The 22,617-nt window shown below is 41.7% G+C and overlaps 1 protein-coding gene across 4 annotated transcripts in view; it reads right to left on the bottom strand.

The window, feature by feature from the left end:
- JMJD1C (jumonji domain containing 1C) overlaps nucleotides 1-22,617 on the bottom strand; it is a 159,951-nt gene that overhangs the window by 35,692 nt on the left and 101,642 nt on the right. For 3 of the 4 annotated variants that reach the window (XM_054070966.1, XM_054070967.1, XM_054070969.1), the window contains 2 exons: nucleotides 20,998-21,111; nucleotides 2,847-2,952 (listed from right to left, as the gene is read on the bottom strand). In XM_054070966.1, the coding sequence (XP_053926941.1) occupies nucleotides 2,847-2,952; nucleotides 20,998-21,111 (220 nt within the window). Of the gene's footprint in view, nucleotides 1-2,846; nucleotides 2,953-20,997; nucleotides 21,112-22,617 lie in introns of those variants that run through there. The other variant, XM_054070968.1, reaches the window with a different exon arrangement.

Below are 22,617 nucleotides of genomic sequence, written 5' to 3'. Positions count from 1 at the left end.
ACCCCGCGCCAATTTCTTTCCTCTTATTCCTTGTTCTAATCTGTCTGCTCTTCATCCCAGATGTTATCCTACCGATTTTTAATAGAGACTTTATCTACCTTTGAAAACAGTGGGGTTTTTTTTCTTACATGCTGCTGGAGTGTCAGGAAAGAGAAAGATTAAACTCTGGTCATGTAACACAGGACAGTTCAGCTCCAGCCCAGCCCAGCCACAAGCAGCCATTACAGGAAAAGCCTGGCTTTGTCTCCAGTCCCTGGCTGAATCACGCTCAGCTACACATTGTTCCAACTGCCTGTGCGCACTACTATCAGGAAATATCTTCAGGGCTGAAGCACACTCAGTGTTTCAAGAGCATTATTACACATGCAGCCTCAGAGATTGTAGTGATAATAAATCTAATAGGAAGACAAAAATCCAAATATTTTAATTGTTAAAAATCAAAAGACACTTTACTATGTTCCTTGAATTGGTTTTATTTGTCCCAAAAGCATTCAACTTGGCCAAGTTTGGGAGGGGTTTGTGGTGGTTTTTGTTGTTTGTTTTTTTTAAAACAAGGAATAAACTGCTTTCTTGCCAAACCTACAATCAAAAAGCATGCTGCTGTGACTGCAGCCCAAAGAAAAGGTCACAATGGCCAATTTCTGTCTTTGTTCTCATTCTTGTAAATAATAGGCCTGCTTTTGACTAAAATTCCCCCTCCTCGAATTGGCATGATTCTTTTTAAACATTTGGAACCCCATTTTAATGCTTTTTTTCCTCGACTCTCCTCTTTCTTCAGATAAATAACATTATGATGGTGATAGTCAAGGCAGAAATAGTGAGACATGAGATGACAGCTTCACCATCATAAAGAATGAGGAAAAGGCTGGATCCTAATAATGCTGCATAGGATGAAGTAAGAGAATACGGTAACAACTTTAATAGATGCGTCTAGACAAGGTAGAACAGAAAACGTTGCTTAAATTGCAGGGAACAGGAAAATGGTAATAACGGATAAGGTGAAGAAAACCAGAAAAGGTAGGAGAGGATAAAGGAAGGATAACATTGACTAGATTAGAGGAGCTACCAGAGCCAGAGGGCTGTCCTTAAGCCACAGAAATGTTTAGGCCAAACGCACAGTCTCAGTGACCAGTAGCAGATTCTAGGATTCCCAGGAGAATGTGACAGCAGTCTCTGCTGGCTGACCCCTGCCCGCCAGGGCAGAGGCGGTGGCATTGCAAAGGCCCTCGTGCTGGATGGCATGTCACTGCCCAAGAAAGCGTCTCTCCTCAGGCCATGCTGCGTCACATCAGGTGAGCAAGTAGATTTGAGCTGCAGCTTCTCCTTCAGCAAGGAGAGCCAGTCTGCAAGGACGTTTGAATTAGATTTACCTCATCATCTAAAACACTCCTCATCTGGGCACTTTAAGCATCTAAACATCTGTTTGAGAAATTACTTGAAATTATACATTTATAAATAAGACAGAAATCCAGTTCCTGGAATGATGGGATGCAAATGAGTTGTGTGGATGAAGGGCGGATAGTTTCATTAAAGGTATTTCAACATTGCTGAGGCTTTGCTTAAGTACTGATTCTGTACCAGTGTTCAGAGGCTTTTGTAATTGTCTTATTATTGTTACGCTAATGAAATACAATAAACAAGCTCAATTTTAGTTTCCTTTTCATATAGCCCTAATTTGATTTCATATCACCTCTCAATCCAGTTTGGGCTGCAAATTTCATCAACGGACTATTAATTCATGTTGTATCAGAGGGTAGGAAGATAAAATCTAAAGTGACTAACATCAACACACCAACTTACTGCCTACACAATTCCACATATTGGTTTTTTTCAGCATCCTTTCTCTGTGGCCCATAGGAATAATCATAACTAGACAAATGAGCAACTGCACAGAAGGAAAGACAAAATTTTTTACTGCAACCTCAATATCACACTTACCATATTCCTTTGATCTACTAATCTTAGTTTTAGCAGAGAAACCAGACGGCAAGCAAACCTCAGCGCCATCCTTAAAAATATCAGGTTATTTACCGCTCCCCTCCCAATCTTAATTTACAAAATGACTGCTTAAGCATTTTTGTACTGAAATTGCTTTACTGATTGCCTGGGGATTTTAACCCAGACTGACAGAGGTTAGCTCCTGCCTCGCTTTGCTAGGAACGCTCTGTAGAGCTGCCTCAGTTCTGCAGAAAGTTTATGAACATATTTGAAATACATGGAATGTTTTTTTTTAATCAGCAATATTGAGCCAAAATTATTTATTCTATTTCACACTAGTTTTCACGTAACTTGTATCTACGGTGTAAAAATGACGTATGCATCGTTGCAATCTTTCAACATCAGAATTAAGTTACAAACTTGTAACTGATATGAAAGGCTCTTTTCAATCAGAGGTGAGGGGGTGGGAATCTGAAGGTATTCTACATCCGTGACAGAGCTTGTGAAGAACTACAAGCACAGACAGATATCTGAGAAGGCATCACACGTAATAGTAACACTAACAGAGCACAGAACAGTTTTAAACATGCTGAAACTAGTGTGGTTGCCATTCATACACACTTATTTTCACAACAAACCTTACAAAATATCTGCGTTCAGGTTAATGACATTCAGCTTTTGCTGCAATCAACTAAGATATCAAACAAGTTAAGAACAGTCTGAAAGTCATGCACAGCTTCTTACGTGGTCTTGTTTTCTGGAATTAACAAATACTTCCCAAAAATAACTTCCACATTAGAAATATATTCTCCATGATATCACAAATGCTATGGGACGAGCCCCACACAACTAATGGCCTTAAACTAGCTAACACAGAATAAAAATAACACAATTTCCCACATAATTACCTTGCATAAAAATCTCCTGAACCTTTTGTTCCTTTACCCAGGCTTTTACCTCCTCATGTAACTGCGGGTTATCCCTGAGAACTGGGTTTAGACTGTCTACGTCGTCCTAAAGTAGAGATTAAAAAAAGAACCATATGTTATGTTTACTTGTAGCATTTCTGTTTATTTTCCTAGATGTATTTTAGAGTACAATATTAAGTAGTTTGATGCTAATTTTACTGATTGCCTACAAATCCCTGTGTTATTTTTAGAAAAATCTTAAAAGTGCAACATAGTGCTAGAAGTTATTTCACGGGAACGTGGTATGTCAGAGCTCACATGTGGCCAGACTTGTAAGCTATTAATAGGATCACATTTTCATAAACTGTCTTACTACAAGCTAAAATTGCCCTCTAAAGACTCCAGTGTTTACAGGTATGCAGAAAGAATCATTTCAATAATGATTGTTTTTAAAAAAAGTCTTTTCCATATCTGTAAAATTTAATATGGACACATTGAGCATAAACATAAATATAAACCCACAAAGATAACTCATAACAGAGATATATTTTAGAGAAACCACCATTCTGAAAGAAACGCCATTTCCAATTTTCAAATATGTAGGCCTTTGTTAATTAGGTAATTTCAAATAAGACATACTTTAATTTTTATTTTTATTGCATTAGAGTCTCCTGGAAAATATTTTTTCTTGCCATTTGAGTAGGACATCATCTGGGAATCAAGACATATTTGGCAGCAGTGTCCTAACAAGGAAAAACTAGGCACAAAATCTGGTTTGTACCCTTAAATCATCATTCATCTCTAGACTTTCAGAATACCTATTTCTCTTTGTTTCAGAGCAAAGCTGCTATTTCTGCCTTTGAGGCTGTGGCAGGGAAATAAAGCTGCACTGCAGCCTGGTTACTCCTCATGCAGAAGACTGCCTTTGAAATCCGTGAGCTGCAGGAACATTCATTTGTGCCAAGATAACATCAGATGGCTAAAATAATCAGAGCGATTCTCCACATACAAAACGTAAATTGTTTTATCAGTGCTGCAGTGGAGATCAAGTAATTTCTTTCCTTAATCTCCAACAAGTTCCTTGATGTTTCACAATTCATTATGAAGAGTCCCAGCCATAGAATACAGAGATACAAGCAGCACTCAGGGAACCACACATTGCTGCCAGGCCCTCAAGTGACACGAGCAATTTCTCTCTATTCATCTGGATGTGATTATTCCTGCTGTCCGACTGATCCCAGGATGTCTACTGCAAATTCAAAACTCACTTTCTGACACTTGAAGATTTGCTATGCTCCATTATGGAGAAGGCATCAATGCTTTAGTTCTTAGTTAAAATTACTCTCTCTCCTTATGATTTTGAAAAGGATATGTCCTCAGATCCAAAAGGAACAGTCAAGATGATCGTTCTAATACAAGTAAAGTGGAACAAAGTAAAAGTGAAGGGGAAGACCAACAAGGCAGCTCTACCACCAGGTTAAAACCACCAACCAACCAGGGAAGTATGTTGCTAGCATTATCAGAGGCGCAAGAGGTCCAATACTAAAATGTATTCAAGGATGGCAGACTAGTGAAATGCTCCCTCTACCGAGGCAACATAAAAAGGGTATCAGCTGTTCTACTTTCCTGTGCAAATCCATTTTTGCATTAATCTGACATACAGAAGCAACATTACCACTGGAACGAGGGAAAGATTTGACAGGGGAAACCAACAGACGCTGGAGCTGTGTGAGGATCACTTGTGTCCTCCTTCCTATGCCCTCTTTCACAGCAGCTGCAAGAGATTCCATAAGCATTAGCCCTAAACAATGACCTGAGGCACTGGAATACTGAAGTCTGACTGACCTAAAAATGCAGATCTTGTACATTTTGATAACTCCTTCAGCCCCATCTACGGAAATAACTGTTTCAAGACTGTACACATTGATTCGGTACTGTGAAGTCACACCTGTTAATCGTAACGTTATTCTACTTTGATGAGCTCTTTATGCAAACCTTTTGAGTGTCTATACAGTCCTGAGCCACTCCTCATTTGTTTCTGAAGGCAACACACACTGCTGCTTTTCTTTTTTTAGATTTCACATCCTTCCTAAGCATCTTTGCCTTCTTTGAACTTGACACTGAAGACCCTGGTGATCCTGCAGACTGTACACTTGAACCTTTTTTGTTTATCTCCTATTCAGAACCATGACATCTCAGTACCTTTGAATACTTAGAAAAGGAGACTGCAAAGTCCACTTTGTACTTCTTTCCTCGCTCTTGGAGAAAGATGAGCTACAAAAGGCACAAGTGAGGTCAAAGATCCATCACACAAACTGCACACAGGTCTGACTGGGATTATGTATAGGACATCAATGAGAAGCCAGAGTTTCTAAATATGTACACACAAAATACACATTTAACATATTCATTATCAAAAAAGTGTTTTCCTTCTAGTCATTAGCATCAGCAGAAATCAGTACAGAAAAGCAAAGCTGCAACAGACAACAGAAGCTCAGCGTCAAGATACTAAAACCAGAAGCTCCTGAAATCTCAAAAATTCTATTCTTTTGTACACATATCACATATATCTATGAAAATGTGTGTGTACGTGCTCTATGACTGACCTTTTTCCAAAGTTAATCTTGAATCTGATCATCTAAAAGCCAGGAAATGAATTGCACAATGTGTTAAACTATAAGCTGATAGCCTTAGGCACACTGTCCTACTGCACACCACAAACCTGGGCAAAACCAGAGAGGTACGTCAACAAGAAAGGCTGATGACTTGCAGGCTCTCCCCTGTCTTAGCACTGAAGGTAAGCAGACAACTTTGCAGCACTCAGTCTTTTTCCTTACCCTGTATTTATACTGCCCAAGAAACTACAACTCTGTCTACAAATCTGAACCTTGGCAGTCATGACTTTGTTTTCTCCTCCTCGGTCGAAGTAGCAAGCTTGGCAGACTAACCCACTGAAGAATTAAATGCCCTGTAGGATTTTCCACCAGACTTCTCCTCAGCTGAAAGTAGTTTCCCTCACAAAAGTAAGTACAGTACCCTCTCCAAGACCAGTTTTTCCACAAGTCCTGGAATACCTCCTTCAGGAGGATGTTAATTCTGGTTTGAAATCCTTATGAAATGCAAATCAGAATGCAAATCAAATAGACGGGACTGGCATTTTCTTCTTTAAATCTGCTGTAGGAAGCTCTTTATGTACTTGATACAGCAGTGCCCCTTGCTCTACAAATGACTGTAGGCAACGCTGGGAAGAAGACAAAGGGCGCATGAGCTAGCAAGGTATGGTTGAGATAATCCTTCCTGCCTTTCTGGAAGACAGTCACGTGAAGCAACGTGACTATGAGAGGTTTGCCAATCTATGTCAGTTTTTTTATAGCTTTGCTGCTATTCTTCCTTCTTTCCAGACTAAAAGAGGAATTCTGGTGGAGCAGACTCTCTGCTTAATTATCCAAAGAATGCTTGAGTCGGCTGCACATCTCTCTAGGTGAGAATTCTCATCTGCTGGGGACGTGCTCCTAGGAAGTCCTGAGAACAATAAAGAACAATATTTTCCCAGACTGATATAGTACTTTTGTGAGTATACCTGTGCTTTCCTCTCCTATAAAATGACGGAACAAGTTGGAAACTATAGATCATACCATCAGGTTAAGACACCACATTGCTCTAACTGCCAAGTAGAAATTTTTGTCCAGAGAAGCATTTTTAGAAAGCTTATTCGGACAAACATAATTTATCATTCAAAGTCACAGGTGAACAAGTGTGGATCACTTATAATGCTTTGAGATTCCTTTAACTCACGATCAAACAGGAATTTCGAAGACAGCACACACAGAAAACCCAAGTCAAAATCCAAATACATATAGAATTCTACTCAAGCGCCATCCACAAACAAAATGCTGTCCAAGACACTGAGAGGCATCCCTGAGTGAGCTGAGCTTGCATGTTGCCCAAAGACCATACAAAGCGCCTTCTGAAAGGCTCCAATGACCACAAGCTCATTTTCCATTTTGGGCAGCCTGTGGTGGGAACGTCAGCACATTCCCATAGCTCTCTACCTTCCCATCAAAACTTGCATTACTGAAGCAAGACATTTCCTTGACATTTTAAAATACTTCTCCAAGTCATCACAAACTTGTGGGGCAGCAAAGAGTTCATTACATCAAGAGATAAAACCCTGGAGCACAAAACAACTAAAAGGCAGATTCAAGTAACTGCTCCTACCCCCAATCGCACAGAGCTTGTATGCTGCTTACAGGAGGGTATTGGAACTCCAGTCAGCTGTCAACTCTCCATTTTCAGGCATTTTCAGAAAGAAAACTGGCAACATGCATTCCAAGAAAACCACTCCTGGAAAAACAGCAGATTTTGGCACTAAAAAGGCTTAAACCAGAGCCCTGAAAATCAAGCCTCAACACATGCCGTGCATTAAAACCTGCAAACATTTATTTGGGAAAGCACCTTTCTTGGCCACGATATCTCTGCATTTGGCTTCAATGCATCAAGAACATCTTCTTAATATCAGTAGGAACTCATTTCAGCCAGTGTTTTACAGAGAAAGACTAAGTAGATTTTACAGTCTTCACAAAGGTCAACACCACATTAGTCCTCACCATCTGTGGCTTAATTAACTATAACTTCCTCTGGCTGCTTAGAGGTTTTCTGATAATTTAGGACATGAATTAAATGAGAACTAGTACACAGCCAACTTGAGAGTCCTGTTTACAATGTTTATGCAGTAGGCACTGCACACAGGAGTATGTTGTTAGTACCTTAGTGGTAGAGGGACCACATTTAAATGAAATGAAAAATGCAGAGGTCAAGGTGTCAAAAGCTTGAACCTTCAGTTTTCTTCTTGCTTCATGAGTCTCTATAAAATGAGCCCCCAACACAGATTTTGTTTTCCTATTTTCCTCTTTGCAGCAAATCATTTTTATAGCTGCATGGAACTTCAGTTGCACATTTGGAGATTGCAGTCTGAAAATCAAGGAACAAAATAAATGAACACCTGCCTACTAATTGCCACAACAGTCTTCATAGAGCAGTGGCAGCAAAAAGTATTGTTTTTTAGATCTAGACTGCTGAGAATTTATACTCGTCTTCTAATACCATATGTTTTAGAAGATTATTTTCTCCAATAAAAAAACCCCTCATTTTCATTGCTTACCAGTTTTCCTTTTCCTTTTTCTTCCTTTTACCTTTCACAGATTGTGTCACCTGACATATACAACTGTGTCACTACCTGTAATCCCTTTCACCGATTATAACTTTTTAACAAACCTTCAATCTTAGTATTGTCCTGCCTGACATCAGAGTAAGCAGGAGAAAAACCTCACAAAACAGTGACATAAAATCTGGATTGGCAGAACACCAAAGCTCTTACCAAAAACATCACCTATGAACGGGCAGTATCCCCCTGACACGCCACAAGCCCTTTTACAAAGGCAAAAGATGAGAGTCTAACTATAATGCAGATGAACTGGCAGGAACTGGCAGCAACTGACAGCCCCGAGGGCACCACTGGGCAGGTACAGGCATTGCTGAGGCCACAGGGACCACACCAAAACCCTACAGGGAAATGATAAAATTCAACTGGGATTAAAATACACAGATCTTCTGTTGCTTCATCCATCTTTCCAGACATAGATGCATACATAAACCACTGGTTAACAGTATATTCCTTATTCCTTTCTGACAAGTGAAAGGCTACCCCAGCTGCCACGCCGCTGCAGCTGGTGGGCTGGAGGTCAGAGAGGCGCTGGCGGCTGCAGGGCTGTGCAGCTCCACATGAGCCAGCAGAGAAATGCCTTTCCAGAGGGCACCGCTCCAGAGGGAACACATCGACCACATGCCCCTGCAACTAGGGCAACCTCCCTCCTGCTCCAGACTTCTCACGAAGGGCAATGCCAGCCAGAAACACCAAGGCTGCAGAAAGCTGGAAAGTTTTTTTGGAAAATGGTAACTTCCTAGTTCACCTTAAACAGCTTTGTCTGAGCGGAGAGAAGAGGCTTAGGCTTACCAGGCAACGCTAGCGCTTTCTATGTAAACCCAACCCACACTTGACCTATTTTCTGCTGTTCTGAGTGCATGGTCACAATTTACCTCATTCAAACCCGGCAGCTGCTGGGCTACATCCGAACCAGTTAAGTCAAGCTTGAAGGCACAACCCTGACCCCTAAACCAGAAACAAAGTCGAGCTGAGGTCAGCCCTGCGTACACGTGCGCGGAGACACGCCGCGTGGGGAAAGGCGGGGAGGGCAGCGACACTCTCCTCGTGAGCACAGGCCAGGCAGAGAACAGGGATAACTAAACCCTTCCCAACAACAGACTCTGAATGCGTTGCTTGGGAAAGGACAAATGTTTACAGATATTTCGGACCACAAACATTTAAGAATAGGGGTTATTTTCAGTCTTTTAACAGCAACAACATGTTTCTATAAGTAGGAAGTTAAAACCACAGGGAAAAAAAGATGAGGACTAAAAATTCAGTAATTTTCCAACTATCAGTAAACTTAACAACTCTCAGGAAAAACTACCAACAATTTTTCTTTTGGTCCCCACTCTTCCTTACACCCAATACTTCTCCTCACACGCTGCCACTTCCTTCCTCATTTCACCCGTTCAACAATTAAAGAGTTGACACCAATTTTAAAATCTTAATTATCAGGTTTGAGAATTAGGGGAGCAGGGCTATGTATGCTTCTCCAAGTGATGATTTCAGGCTTGAAGAGGCATCATTGCACCAATTAGTTCAGGTCTGGAAGAATAACTCACACGAATAAGAATACCAGAAAAATTCGATGAAAAATATAAACCATTATCCTATGAAAAATACATTAAAAGTCAGAAATATAAACATATATAAAATAAAATCTGAGTCACAGTCAAATGTTTTCCCCGATTTTAACTCAGCACAAAAATAAACAAGAGATGCTTCCCTTCTCATAAGGCTACCAGTGTAGGCAGGCTGGAAAACTTGCTTTTTACAAGTCACCTCATTACTCCTGTAACTGTAAATGAGAATCTAGTAAAAAAAGGCAGAAGGGAAACGAGAGCAGCACGGAATGAGAACACAGGGAGCAAGCAAGCATCCAACAATGGATAAGCAAAACTAAACCTGGGCTAGGCAGATATTGTCACAAAACAACCCCAAAACAGCTCCAGTGACTGTTCTCAGTTAAAAAATGACCCTTATGTTCATCGGTTGTGTCATCCTCTCTTTGAGCATCTGGGAAAATCTGGGTCAGAAAAGCAAAATCTCCTGGAGTGACAGACGGATCTTTTAGCATCTGATCTAAGACTTCCCCAAAAAGCGGCTCCAACTCACAAGCCTGGTGGACTGTCAGCTTCCACTCAGAGTGCTGCGGTGGCCGTTTGTGCTACTTACGTTTTTCTCCATGTACAAACAAATGAAAGACCAGGCAAATAGCGCTGCTCCATGTCCACCTTCTCCCACATTTTGACAACACAGCCATAACTTGCTTTTCTTTTGTTTTCCTCTGAATCACATCCTTCCCCTTCCTTGCTGCAGGCTCCATACATTTATCACCATCATTGCAGCAATATGCAACTTTGCCCTAATTTTGCATTTTGTTTAATCTACTCCTAAGAAAACCAGGGAGTACTGGTCCTACCCTACTCATCCAATAACTCCCGAGTCATGTGGTGACACTGGGACAAGTCTTTTAGTTGCTCACCAAGCAACTCAATGCCACTGTGGGAAAAAAAACTCAAAGTGAAGGCATTTCCCTGAAGCAAGCAATTAGCAGAGTGAGGGTGATGCTAACAAGGAGAGCAGCTAAGTAAGCAGACCAGAGAAAAACCTTTTGTACGTTGATATTAAAACCTAAACTGAGCCTCTGACACCCTGTGAATTGTGAACAGCTTTCAGAAGGCATCTAACAACTCCTCGAACCATATCAGCTAAAAGCCAAGCTGTATGGATGGAGACGTATTTAAGCGAAACAGAAACTGTATTCTGTTGATCACCCGTTGCCTGAACTAGTGTGCAGCTACAAAGGCAGTGCAATGCCCCCAGAAAGCAGAATAAGCTCAGAGAGTGACTATTTTACAGAAAACACATCTTTCTTTTATGGGGGACAGCAGAAGTTACTCATAACAGCCTGAACTGGCAGAGTTGGAAAGCTGCATACCGCCATCACAGATAATGGCAGCCCGGGTAGTTCACCTCTTATCTTGTGGTAATTACCTCTGCCAAATCTTTTATCAGTTGTGTTAGTCAGCAACATAGTATTATTTGACGAGACTACTGATAAGACTTACTGCATTGAAGAGCAAAGGTCTCTCAGTTCAAAACCGCAGAAGAAAACTGTAAAACACTAGCCAATACGTGGCAGACTGAGGGCAGCTCCTAAACCACCACCATCTCCTGGAACTGTGCATCAGAGCATCTCTCTCTTGTGAACAACACTCTGCTCTGTAACTTGACCTACCACCAGCCTAGATTACCAACAGCCACAGGGCTACCTCAGTCTCTCAGTATTAAAGTATTAATATGTCTCTCAGTATTAAAATGTTATCAAACTACTGGAGAGTGGCCAGAGGAGGCCACAAAGCTGGTGAACAGTTTAGAGGGGAGCCATATGAGGAGCAGCTCAAGTCACTTGCGGTCTTTTCAGCGTGGAGAAGAGGAGACCGAGGGGAGACACTATGGCAGTTTATTCTTCCTCACAAGGGAATGAGGAGGAGCAGGCGTTGATCTCTTCTCTCTGGTGACCAATGATAGGACCTGAGGAAATATCAGGAAGATGTACCAGGGGAGGGTTAGGTTGGATATCAGGAAAAGGTTCTTCACTCAGAGAGTGGTGGAGCACTGGAATAGCCGCCCACGGAAGTAGTCATGGTGCCAAGCCTTACAATATTCCAGAAGCATTTAGACAATGCACTCAGACACATGGTGTGAATTTTGGGGTTGCCCTGTGCAGGGACAGAAGCTGGACTCGGTGATTCTTGTGGGCCTCTTCCAACTCGGGACCTTCTGTGATTCTAGGATTCTTCTGCAAATATTCTCAATCCTATTTACCAAATAGGAAGACACAACTTCTCAGCTCCTCTCCCCCTCCATAACTCCTGAGGGTTATGGGTGGAATACCGATCCTTCCCATCAATAAAAATCCATTATTTGGCTTTTTTGTCAAGAGGAAAGTATACATCAGATATCTTCAAAATGTTCTTGAAAGCCAGCTTCAGGGGAGTTTGGTCCACTCAATTACTATTCATGTTTTACCTTTGAGTGTTTTTCTGGCGTTTGAAATACGTGTTTCTTGGAACAGTGCTACATAACAGCGGTGGCTTATTTGCTGATAACATGAATGTAGGATAAAACACATTTTAAACGAGTATCACTGTATTTATGCAGAGCTCTTCAAAGGTAATTTCTAATAGGATTTAAAGCAGCACTGCACAGAAACGATGCAGCAGGGCTGGAAAAACAACAGCACATCATCTTGCAGCATTTCATTCAGAACGACAAACTTCTCTGGTCTCAGGGATACGGTGCAGACTCCCCAGCTGTCTGGCTAGGCACACAGAGGCAAATCCATCGCTATGCAAATGTGGAAACACTGCTTCTGTTCCAAGACAGTATCAGAAGCAGTACAGCCATCAATGTGTGCTCTTCCTTCTCTTAAGAACTCCATTCTGACCTGCTGGAGCCATTTTAGGAATTTTTCCTATAAATAACAGAGCTCTGACCAGCTGGGATGTATATCATGTTTGGATTAACACTACAGCTCTCTGCAACTCTGGAGAAAGCAGTGGTCGTGCCTTTAATAGAACTGGTGAATAATGGTCTTGCTAATAGCCAAGATTAAATCGCTAATCAGAAAACAGGGATGTTTCAGCTTAGGGCTGCAATCGGCTCCTTGGGGTAGGACCAAGGAAAAGTCAGTTAGTATTTAAAATCGGTACAATGCTCATGTATGTCACTGTATTTTTCTGTCGATAGATCTACTAGCACACAGAACCCAACAATTCCTGTTAAAACCGTAACGCATGACTGAACTACCCCACCTGGGGAGGGAAGTCTATCAAGCACCATACTTCAGCCACCAAGTCTCATGAATCCTGAAATCTGCTTTAACCTGATTTGATCTGTTTTATACCAAAGTGGGATGGAGTGAAAAAAAGATAGCAAAAGGGAAGAAAATATTCACTCTGCGTAAAATCCAGCCTCTGTGGTTGACATACAATTTCTAAACCGTATGCTTAAAATCCACTACTAAAATCACAAAATACAGAACAATGTGAGATGCACAACTACTGTGCTCCAAACCCACTTGCTCAGCAAAAGCATAAAAAGCTACCCCCAGTAGTGCTGGCAAACACAAACAAGAAGCAAGGGATGCAGAGAAAAAGACAGGAGTAGTTAATTTTAATTCCATTCAAAAGAGAGGAAATGTTTGGCATTTCAAAGAGCGGGCAGATCAGTATTTACAAACAAGGGTAGTAAAAAAAAATTTTAAATTCTACTTAATTATGTGGTATTTTCTTAAGGAGAAATGAAGTTTGACTAGGAAATGCGCCCTAAGTGAAAACAAATACTACACTTTTCGTTTTATTAGTAAAGTTATTACAATCTCTACAAAACCAGTAAGATTCATACTTGGTTTTAATTTAAAAAGATCCAGGTTTGTATAAAATCACTTGAGTTTCTCCCCAGATGTCTGGCCTGGAAAACAAATTCCATACACATACCTGTCTCCGCTATAGCTGTTAGCCTCTACTAAGTGCAGCTTGCTGAAGGCCGTGCAGCAGTTCTCATGAAGCACTAACCCTACACTACAGATCAGTACTTCTATCAGGTAACTTCAAAAATATATTTTCTAAGAAACCTTATAGAGTGGCAGCCCTGAACAAAGCAATGTTGTGTCACAGGAAGGAACAGGGACAAACAAAATCATAAGCATTTCATCAAATAAGCTATTGTGTTTATCATCTCAAGATAAAGCTTAACTCGGGTAAGAACACATTTCAATGAAATCGGTTTCCTCCCTACCTGAAATACAGGAAGGCCTACTCTTTTCGCTCCCTGGGTAAGCACTCTCATGCAATGACTGCAGGATTTTACCCTCATTCGTGCCTCCTAGTTCTTCAAAGCACTAAGGATTCCCAATCCCAAAACACAGCAACTATTGGGGAAAGCAACACACTGGCAAAGCACCATCTGGTTATCCAGTGAAAGAGACTTCCCTAGGAGCTGACCTTGTGTCTGGATTATGAAAACAGTGCTGGTCAAGAACATCACTTAAGAAAAATACTTTAAACTTTCATTTTTAATTAATCAAATGTGAAGATTAGAAATTTTAAGGACATGGAACTGAGAATAAAGCGCTCTTCTTTTACTACTGTGCCGTACTTCCCATGGCTTTTACTGGTGAAAAAAACAATCATCTGTGATCAAATACAGGAAGTTCCTTACCCAGAAACTGGGTGAATTTGTGGATGCAGTAATCCCAAGGCTGCATTTGAGAAGTACTAAGACACCTCAGTGGGAGGACTTGATCTTCACCTTCAAATAAGAAACAAGTTTTGTTCCATCTTTTCGGTTTGAATTTCTAACTTTTAAACTTGTAATTTCAATGCTCTCTCCTGGAGTAGGATGAACAAAGTAAAATCATTTAACCGTGATTTTTGAAAAACTGCAGGAATAGCAAGACAACTTTCTCTACAACAGTAGAACTATCTGCAATGTAGCAACCTCAGCTTGTCCCAGGTACCTCACAACTCTTTGCCCTTCCCTCCCTGCATGCCTTCCCATGGCCTTCAGTAGTCCCAACGTAAACACCCTCTTACTACCTCGAGGAGACACACTACTTGTGGCAGCTACATCACAGCCTCCTGACTAATGGCCTCCCCTCCATGCTGCTCAGTTCTCTAAGGTTCGTCCCATCTGCGTCAAACCTCACTAAGACAGACAAAAAAAGTGACTAAAATCCTTATTTCCTAAGAAATCAAAGTAAAACAGAAAGGTAGAATTTTGGTTCCACTCATTTTGAGAACAAAGGCAGATTAAGTCCTCGGGGAAGCAGGCTTTTTTCAGAGAAGCACAAATACTGGTCTAGAGACGATGTAGGCATCTCCCTTGGACGCTACAAATGGAAGGTTCCAAATCCTCCTCCCTCATTCCTGTCTCTTTGTGAGCGGTCCGATGAAAATCTTCTGTCCCACACATGCAACCGGGAGCAAGGACTGGTATGAGTCATCTGACCCACTTCTAGCTGGATGCAGGCAGCAGCCTCTTGCCTCCCCTCATGCTGGAAGCATACACTTAAAACATAGTTGTGTCGGTAACGAGCTGTTTAGACCACTGCTCTTTACAACACTGCCAGACAAGCCAGCTGGACTGCTTTTGGGTGGTCCAGACATCAGAGACACAGGAAGGACTAGAGATGGTTCTTAAAGGTGACACTGAGAAGAGTTAAAGATGCAGAAAGTTGTGTGTGTCTCTGTTGCCTGTGAAGGAAATGAAAACGGGAGGCAATCACATGACGGTCACGGCTGCCAGCTGGCCTGCACCAGGAGCTCCCAAGCTGCTTCTGCCAACCTCAAAGGGTGGGTCCAACCAAAAAGCTCTTGAACTAACCCAAAAGCAGTGAAGGCACAAGTTTATGGGAAAAGCAATTTTCAGCTGCAGTAGCTATTTTTAAGCCTGAAGTTTAGAGTAAGAGAAATCTCAATGATGAGTGCACATATGATTATGGGGTGCTTAAAATACAGACAGAAAAATATTATTTTATCCCTGTTTGAAGATGTTTAAAGAAGTTTTTTATGTGCATGTCATTACTACACAAGCCTTACTACATGACTGACTTGCTCTTATGAGCAAGCAAGTTACAAAACCCAAAAGCATCCAGGCCTGAAATACCCAGTCTCTGCCCATAATAAACAGACAGGGAGAGTTGCACGCTGTCCTTTCCTCAAGCCTTACTTCACAACATACAGAACCTGAACTTCTAATAGACCCAGTTAAGATTAGTGCAGTACTAGATCCTGAATCTGAGGTAGCTGTTTCGTGATCAGTGAGGAAGCCAATTGTCACTGCTTCAGCAATCTTTTCAGGAGTCTTTCATTTGACCTGTCAGCACTCAGACGTGCAGTGCACATTCAGAAAAAGGGCAAAGTGGGCACTCTTAGCTCAGTACACGTAACACACCTCCCACAGGGGATTTCTCAGTGCCCTATCTCCACAACTGCAGCCTCCAACACAGAGCTACAGGCAGATCTCACTTGTCTGAAACACTAAGGCAATGAGGCTTGTCTTAAAAAAGGAAAACAAAAAGTTGTTCTGAAGGAGGATGTGAGTAAGTCACGTGGCTGGAAGAGAGATGCCACCACGGAGAAGTGAAGTGTGTTCTTAATTCATTCTTAGCAGGGCTTTTTCTTCCCTTTTTTTTTTGAAACACAATATGCAGGACTTTTTGAAGACTATGCACACCCTTCCACTTCCTTCCTTGAGTGGTGAAATACCCTCTTTGCAGGAAGTTTAATGACTGTGAAGAAACTGGATCTGAATTCTTTGCCCTCTCCCAGGTGTGCACATTTGTTCCAGTGATGTGCACTCACAAGTCCTTTGGAAAGGTATCACACACAAAATGTGTGTGTGTGTATCTGGAAACACATAACCTGTCGTGCCCCCTGCTCTTCCTAACCCACACACACAGCTGAAATGCACTGGCTGCTTGGGCAAAGCAGAGTCCTTTCAGGTCTTTACAGAAGTGTATTTTATTACAGAAAAACACATTATCAGCCATTTTTTGTTATTCTTTATTTGCTTGTCCAAAGCATAATGCAGTTGACTCCAGCTGCTTCAGCCAGCAACAGCAGAAACGCACACTTCAGGCCAGTAGTGCCCGTGACGGGTACTGCCAAACACCACCAGACAAAAACACCACTCTGATGAGGTCACACATACCATATGCTGAGCTTTAATGCTTCACATCCCCATCTATAGTCCTTCAAGTAAACCACAATGCTTGAACAAATTAAGGCATGATCAGCTTTGCTGCTGCTTAACTTACTGCATGTATCATAACGAACAGACACACAGCTGTCACAGAAGAGTACAAGGAACTCATTATTACAGAAAGCCATTACAGTTCTAATTATTTGATTTAGGTCACACTTATAGCAGTGCAGGCTGACTGTCGTTTTGCTTAAAATATTGTAATAACAAACACATTTGAAAGTGTGTTCATTTTCAATCTATAGCACAAGCCACTCTAAAACATAACACTTTTGTCAGCTTTTACCTAATCACAAAATATACGTGATGTATTGAGAATACAAAGTAGAAAAATATTAAAGACTTGACTTGCTCATCACATTTCATGACGTTTCCTACAGATTCTAGTTTGACAGAAAATTTACAACGTGCATTTTCTGTGTCAGTCAGTTCCAGCACAGGAACATGATTTTCATTTCACTGCTAAGCAGAGGACTGTGGCAAACGTTCATATCTACTTTCTCCTCAAGATCCCCTTGTCACCACCATAAAAAGAACTACATGACTAAATGGTCTGACCATCCCAGATTAATGAATGAGTCATTCTCAGCCACACACAAGTTTCACGTAGACAATAATACAGTTTGTATCCTCTATGAAGCGAGAGAGATAAAAGCGCCCGGAAACAGGTTGTAGGTTGGTGTTTAAGGCACCACACATACAGAATCTAAGGGGGTTTTATGGAGAAGGGCAGGATTCAAAGCAGTAAACACGAAGGGAGAAGAAAAATCACATAGCACATTTAACTGTGAACACCAAATTCCCTCACAAGTGTAATATTTGCTATAGAAAACCCTGTGAAGATATGCAAAAAACAGAAGGCGGCTCGTATAGCACAGCTGCACACCCTGCTTTTAAAAATGATCTTCATCTAGCTCTTACAAGGCTGCTGAATCTCTCAACAACTGAAGTATGCTTGTTTATACAAAGAGCAGACATGGCATGGGAATCTACAGTTTATCATTGCCCCCAACCAGTCCTGCCAAAATCTCTTTACTCTTGTTCTGGAAGAACCACTTCTGGTAATGACAGTAATTGAGTTCTTTGCCTACCCAAACTCTGTTTTGCCTGCCAAGACTGAAAGGATGCCAAGTGTGCCGTTTTCTTTGCATTGGGCAGCTGTCACCTTTAAACTGGACAGCACCATCTTATTCACGAAGCCCTTCAGCCCCATAGTTATGCTAAACAGCACTGGTTTCTTGATCAGAACCGATCTGAGCTGAACTCATACCAAATGCTCCTCTGCTGCCCATTACCAGCATCACCAGTATACAAACCATGGGAAAAGTTACTCAGTAGTTAAGAATTATATCTGAAGTGAAATGGACTCTTCCCACATAGATTCAAACTGTTTGTTTTGGCAGAAAGGTACTGGAATTTTAGAAACTAACAGCAAAATACAATAAAAAGTGTTTAGATCACCATGGTCTCCAAGGACTTGATACTGAAAACGTACAGCCATGAGAGCTTAAATCAAAAACTAAACACATTTAGAAAGATGCCAAGTTAATTCAATTCTGCAAAGAATGATTCCTCAGGTCTGTTTTCTGCTCAAAAGCAGGCTAAGGGTATTCCAGGCCAAACAAGGGAGCAAAAAGGCCATTTATTCCTCTTAGAAAAGCAGACTTTTACATTAGGTTTACAAAGATTTATCTAGGGCCTCTTTACATTGAAGAAAAAAAAAAAAGGGGTGAGAGAAAAAAAAGGAGGGCTTTACAGAAAAAAAGGTACAAGTAAAACCTACCTTATATTAAGTGACTTAAGGCTGGAATACAATCAACATTAATTAAAAAAAAGCAAGCAAAACAAATTAAGACACAATCCTCCCACTTCAGGTTATCTTTCAGGAGAAAATAATCTCATAATGATCACACCAATACCTCTGTCTCACACACTGCTAGTACAGAATTCGGTTAGCTTATTTTAAAAAAGTTTCTGTTCTTTTTAAGATATTATTACTCACTACAGCTCTCATCTGTAAGTTAACTCCTGAAACGTGGCAATGAGATGCTGACAGCCCTGCAGAGACATATTTATGAAAGTAATTTCTGAAACTTCTTAGAATTGTTCTAATAGGGAAATCTTTATTTCATCAAAGCTCAATGTTATTCTACGCATCTACATTCAAAACCTAAGCAATATCCAGTTAAGATGCAAATTCTGCATGCCTTATAACTTAAAGGGAATACCCACCAGCAGTCTTGTTATAATGTTAAAACAAACAATTTGGTTATCTCTTGTCACCAAGTTACTTATGATTGATACATATCAGAAGCCTCCACCTCAGACTTTAATAGGTGGCAGCTGGCTCTATGAGAGGGAGAAACAATCTGACCTCTCCACATCAAAAATGGAGGCTAAGCATTAGGGAAGACCAAGCCGATACCTGGAACTATTTTTCACAAGCTACTGCTTTGTACGACCTTTTAGTCAAAACCTCTTTTAAAACTGAAGTCGCCAATTACAGTGTTATCCACCAAGATATTATAAAGGCAGCTGTTCATATGACACGTTAAGAAATGACACCTTCGATTTGTATGCACCTTCCCAAATTAAGGTGCCTCTGCATCCAAATACTATCAATAAAGACTCCCTGAAGTGAAGGACATGAAATGCATACAGCATTGCTATGTCACTGCCAGCCAAGCCTGGCAACAGGATTGCTTTACAAAAGGCAGTCCTCCTCCTATATTCAATTTGTTTTGCTCAGCTCATCTTGTAAGAAATGATTCATTGCCCAAAAGAGATTGATTACTGTTACTGGAACGAACATTATCAGAGACATGATCTTGACAGATCTCAGGCAAAGGACAGATGCTAGCACAAGTATTTGCTTTGTAAAATGAATCTAGAAGATTGCGGCTGGACTCTGAGGGTGAATTTACACTTCACAGCTCAGCTGATTTAAGAGGTCGCTGCTGCCAAAGGAGGATATCCCACTCTGCGGTTGCGTCATCCTGACCCTCTCTCTAGAGGAAGCCAGAGTGCTTGCTGCACACTGGGCTAATCCAGCTCAGCTCACTAACACCACAGACTTCTCCCCGCCCCCGTTTCTGAAAATCAAGGTTATGCAGGTTTAGAAAGCTGCAGGCACCAGTGTGGGTCTGATAGTGGGAATTGTCCTTTGCAGCAAAGCCAAGCTGTTCAAGCAGCTCCAAGTCATAACATGTAACCTCACCCTGACAAGAAGTGTTAACTCGTTTGGCTTCCCCACCACACATGCACAAAAGCACAAGCCCTTCCATGAACCAAACCTCCCTCTCCTTTCCCCAGGATTCTCTTTCAGTCGCTTCTCTTTTTCTAGCTCTATATTTGGTATTGAGAAAAAAACCACAACATCTTGGTGAAGGAGGAGGGAAGAAGGGGTGTCAGGACAAAATTACATAGCATTTATTCAGGGCCATCTGTTATTCCAAGTCTCAAAGTACTATTTCTGTATCACTGCAGTGTACCATCCCAGCTGTAAAAAAGAATTTATGGCTATTCTAATCGCAATCAGTTTAGCAGAAGCTGAAATATCAAATGTTTTTTCTATTTCTCACAGAGATTTTTAGACCTTCTTCTGGAAAGTGGGGCGGGAATCATTGTTTCTCTTATTCTTTAAATACCCACACATTCATATATTAATGTATTTCTAATTGATGAAGGCAGCATTAAAATCAAGAATACTGGAAATTTTAGAAGGCTTACAAGCAACAGCAAGACAAAGTCTTTTTTCTTTTTAAAAAAATAACATTTTCTGCTATTCATTCTCAAAAAGAAATTAAGTCAGTAATCATTGTAGTAGTGCCAAGACTCAGAAATGAAAGCCCATCTTCATAAGGATGAATACTATCTTTTACCTGCTCTACAACTAATGGTACTGATTAACCTTTAAATGGGTCAGGTATTTTATTCAAAGATGGTTCAATGACACTGGTTGCACAGTATTCCTTGACATGATCAGATTCACTAAAATCAGGTACAGCATCCGATATAATCTTTCACAAAATGAGTAACAATCTGTGGCAATAATCAACAGGAAATTGTTCCTGTAACACAGAACCTGGCTGTCAATTGCAGTTAAAAATAATAAACGCATGGATCTTAACTAAGCTAAACAGACAGTACTTATACACTAACCAGATTTCTTACCTGATAGGGCTGAAAGGCACTATCTTCAGTTATAAAATCCAGCTGTTTGTCCACAAGGAATTCTACTGCAGTAATTGAATTGTACACACTTTTTCCAACCAGGGGCTTGAATGTCTATTGGAAAAAAAAGAAAAAGAAAATTAACCAATCAAAAAAAGCTCAGCACATCAACCCCCACAACCACTGTATAAACACTGACGTAATTCTTCCATGAAAACAAGTTAAAACAGAATAACAATTACTAATTATACAAGAAAGAAGGATTTTGTGTTTTGCCGTTTTTCCTTTGTGCCGTTGGTCGAAAGCAGCTAGAAAAGGGAACTACACCATACATTCTTCCTTTCCCTCACCGTGCTTGAGCAAGAGTGTTTACCACAGAAGCTCAAAGTACAGGAGCACGATTATATCTCCAACATGCAGCTTAGCACGCAGATCCTCTCTCCGCCTGCAGGACTAGCTAGCGCAGTGGTAATTACACTAAGGACACTGAAGTGGAAACGGACTGCAGACTGAAAGCGCTCCCCCCCCCCCTTCCTGTTCTGAAATCGTTCACCTTGCCTCAAGTCAACCATCTCATTTCCCTGCCCGTCTCTGCATCTGCTCTGACTCCGCTGCCGCCCCCGCAGTCGCTCCTCCCTGCAGCAACCGGCTGCTCCGGCGCAGCGGCTTCGGGGACGGCAGCGCCCGGGCCCGGGAGCCTTCCCGTTCCTCCCACGGGCTGGGAGAGGGCCAGGGGCCCGACAGCCCCAGCGTCTATGCGGGCGGCCCGGCCAGCACGGGGGAGGGCCAGGAAACCCCCGCCCCGCTGCAGAGCAGGGAACAGAGGCTCCTCGGTGCCCCAGAGCCGGGGCTCCCCGCGAGGGGACGGCGGGCCGGGCCCTCCCTGCTGGCTGGGTTCCCTGGAACAGAAGCGCAAGGAGAGCGTGACTGAGCGGGGATGTACTAGAGGGGATGAGTCAGGTGAAAAGGAAATCCCAGCGGATGGAGGGCAGAGAAGATGCTGCTCTGAAGAAGACGGGAACGGCGAGAGGAAGGCACGGGTGAACAAAAGAAACGACCCCCAGAAAGGACATGCAGGATACAAAGGGAAACAACATGGAGGGACAGAAAAAAAAAAATTATAGAGGAAAGTTATTCTACAGAACAAAAAAAATAGTAATGAGGGAAAACAGGAAAAGAAAAAACCCCTTTGAGACCGATTCTAAATTTACTATGCAGGAGGAAAAGACAAAGAGGAGAAACAAGGGCCAAACCGCAGGAAGCACTGTGCAAATGCTACCCCAGCACCTGCTCAGATGCCACGATCGCAAGCGCACACGCACCACCAGCAGCAAGAGCCCCCAAGTACTTACAGGGGGGACAGAACCACAGCGCCTGCTTACTGATGGGGAAACTGAGGCACGAAGCAATCCTGTGACTTAACAGAAGTCACCTAAGCAGGGCAGCGGCAGTCGGTGACCTGCCCCCAGCCAGTCTGCAGGCAGCTCATAAGAGATGCACTCGAGGTTTTATCAGACTTCATTACCTACTTTACAGAGGTGTTGCCTGGCGATTAGGCTAAATATAACTCAAGCCTCTCCGGAGCTTTAGCTTTGGCACTTACTAAACAAATGAGAGAAT

The sequence above is a fragment of the Cuculus canorus genome, chromosome 7 (assembly GCF_017976375.1).
Source record: "Cuculus canorus isolate bCucCan1 chromosome 7, bCucCan1.pri, whole genome shotgun sequence".
NCBI classification, from domain to species: domain Eukaryota; kingdom Metazoa; phylum Chordata; class Aves; order Cuculiformes; family Cuculidae; genus Cuculus; species Cuculus canorus.
This window is presented reverse-complemented; position numbering and strand designations above follow the sequence as displayed.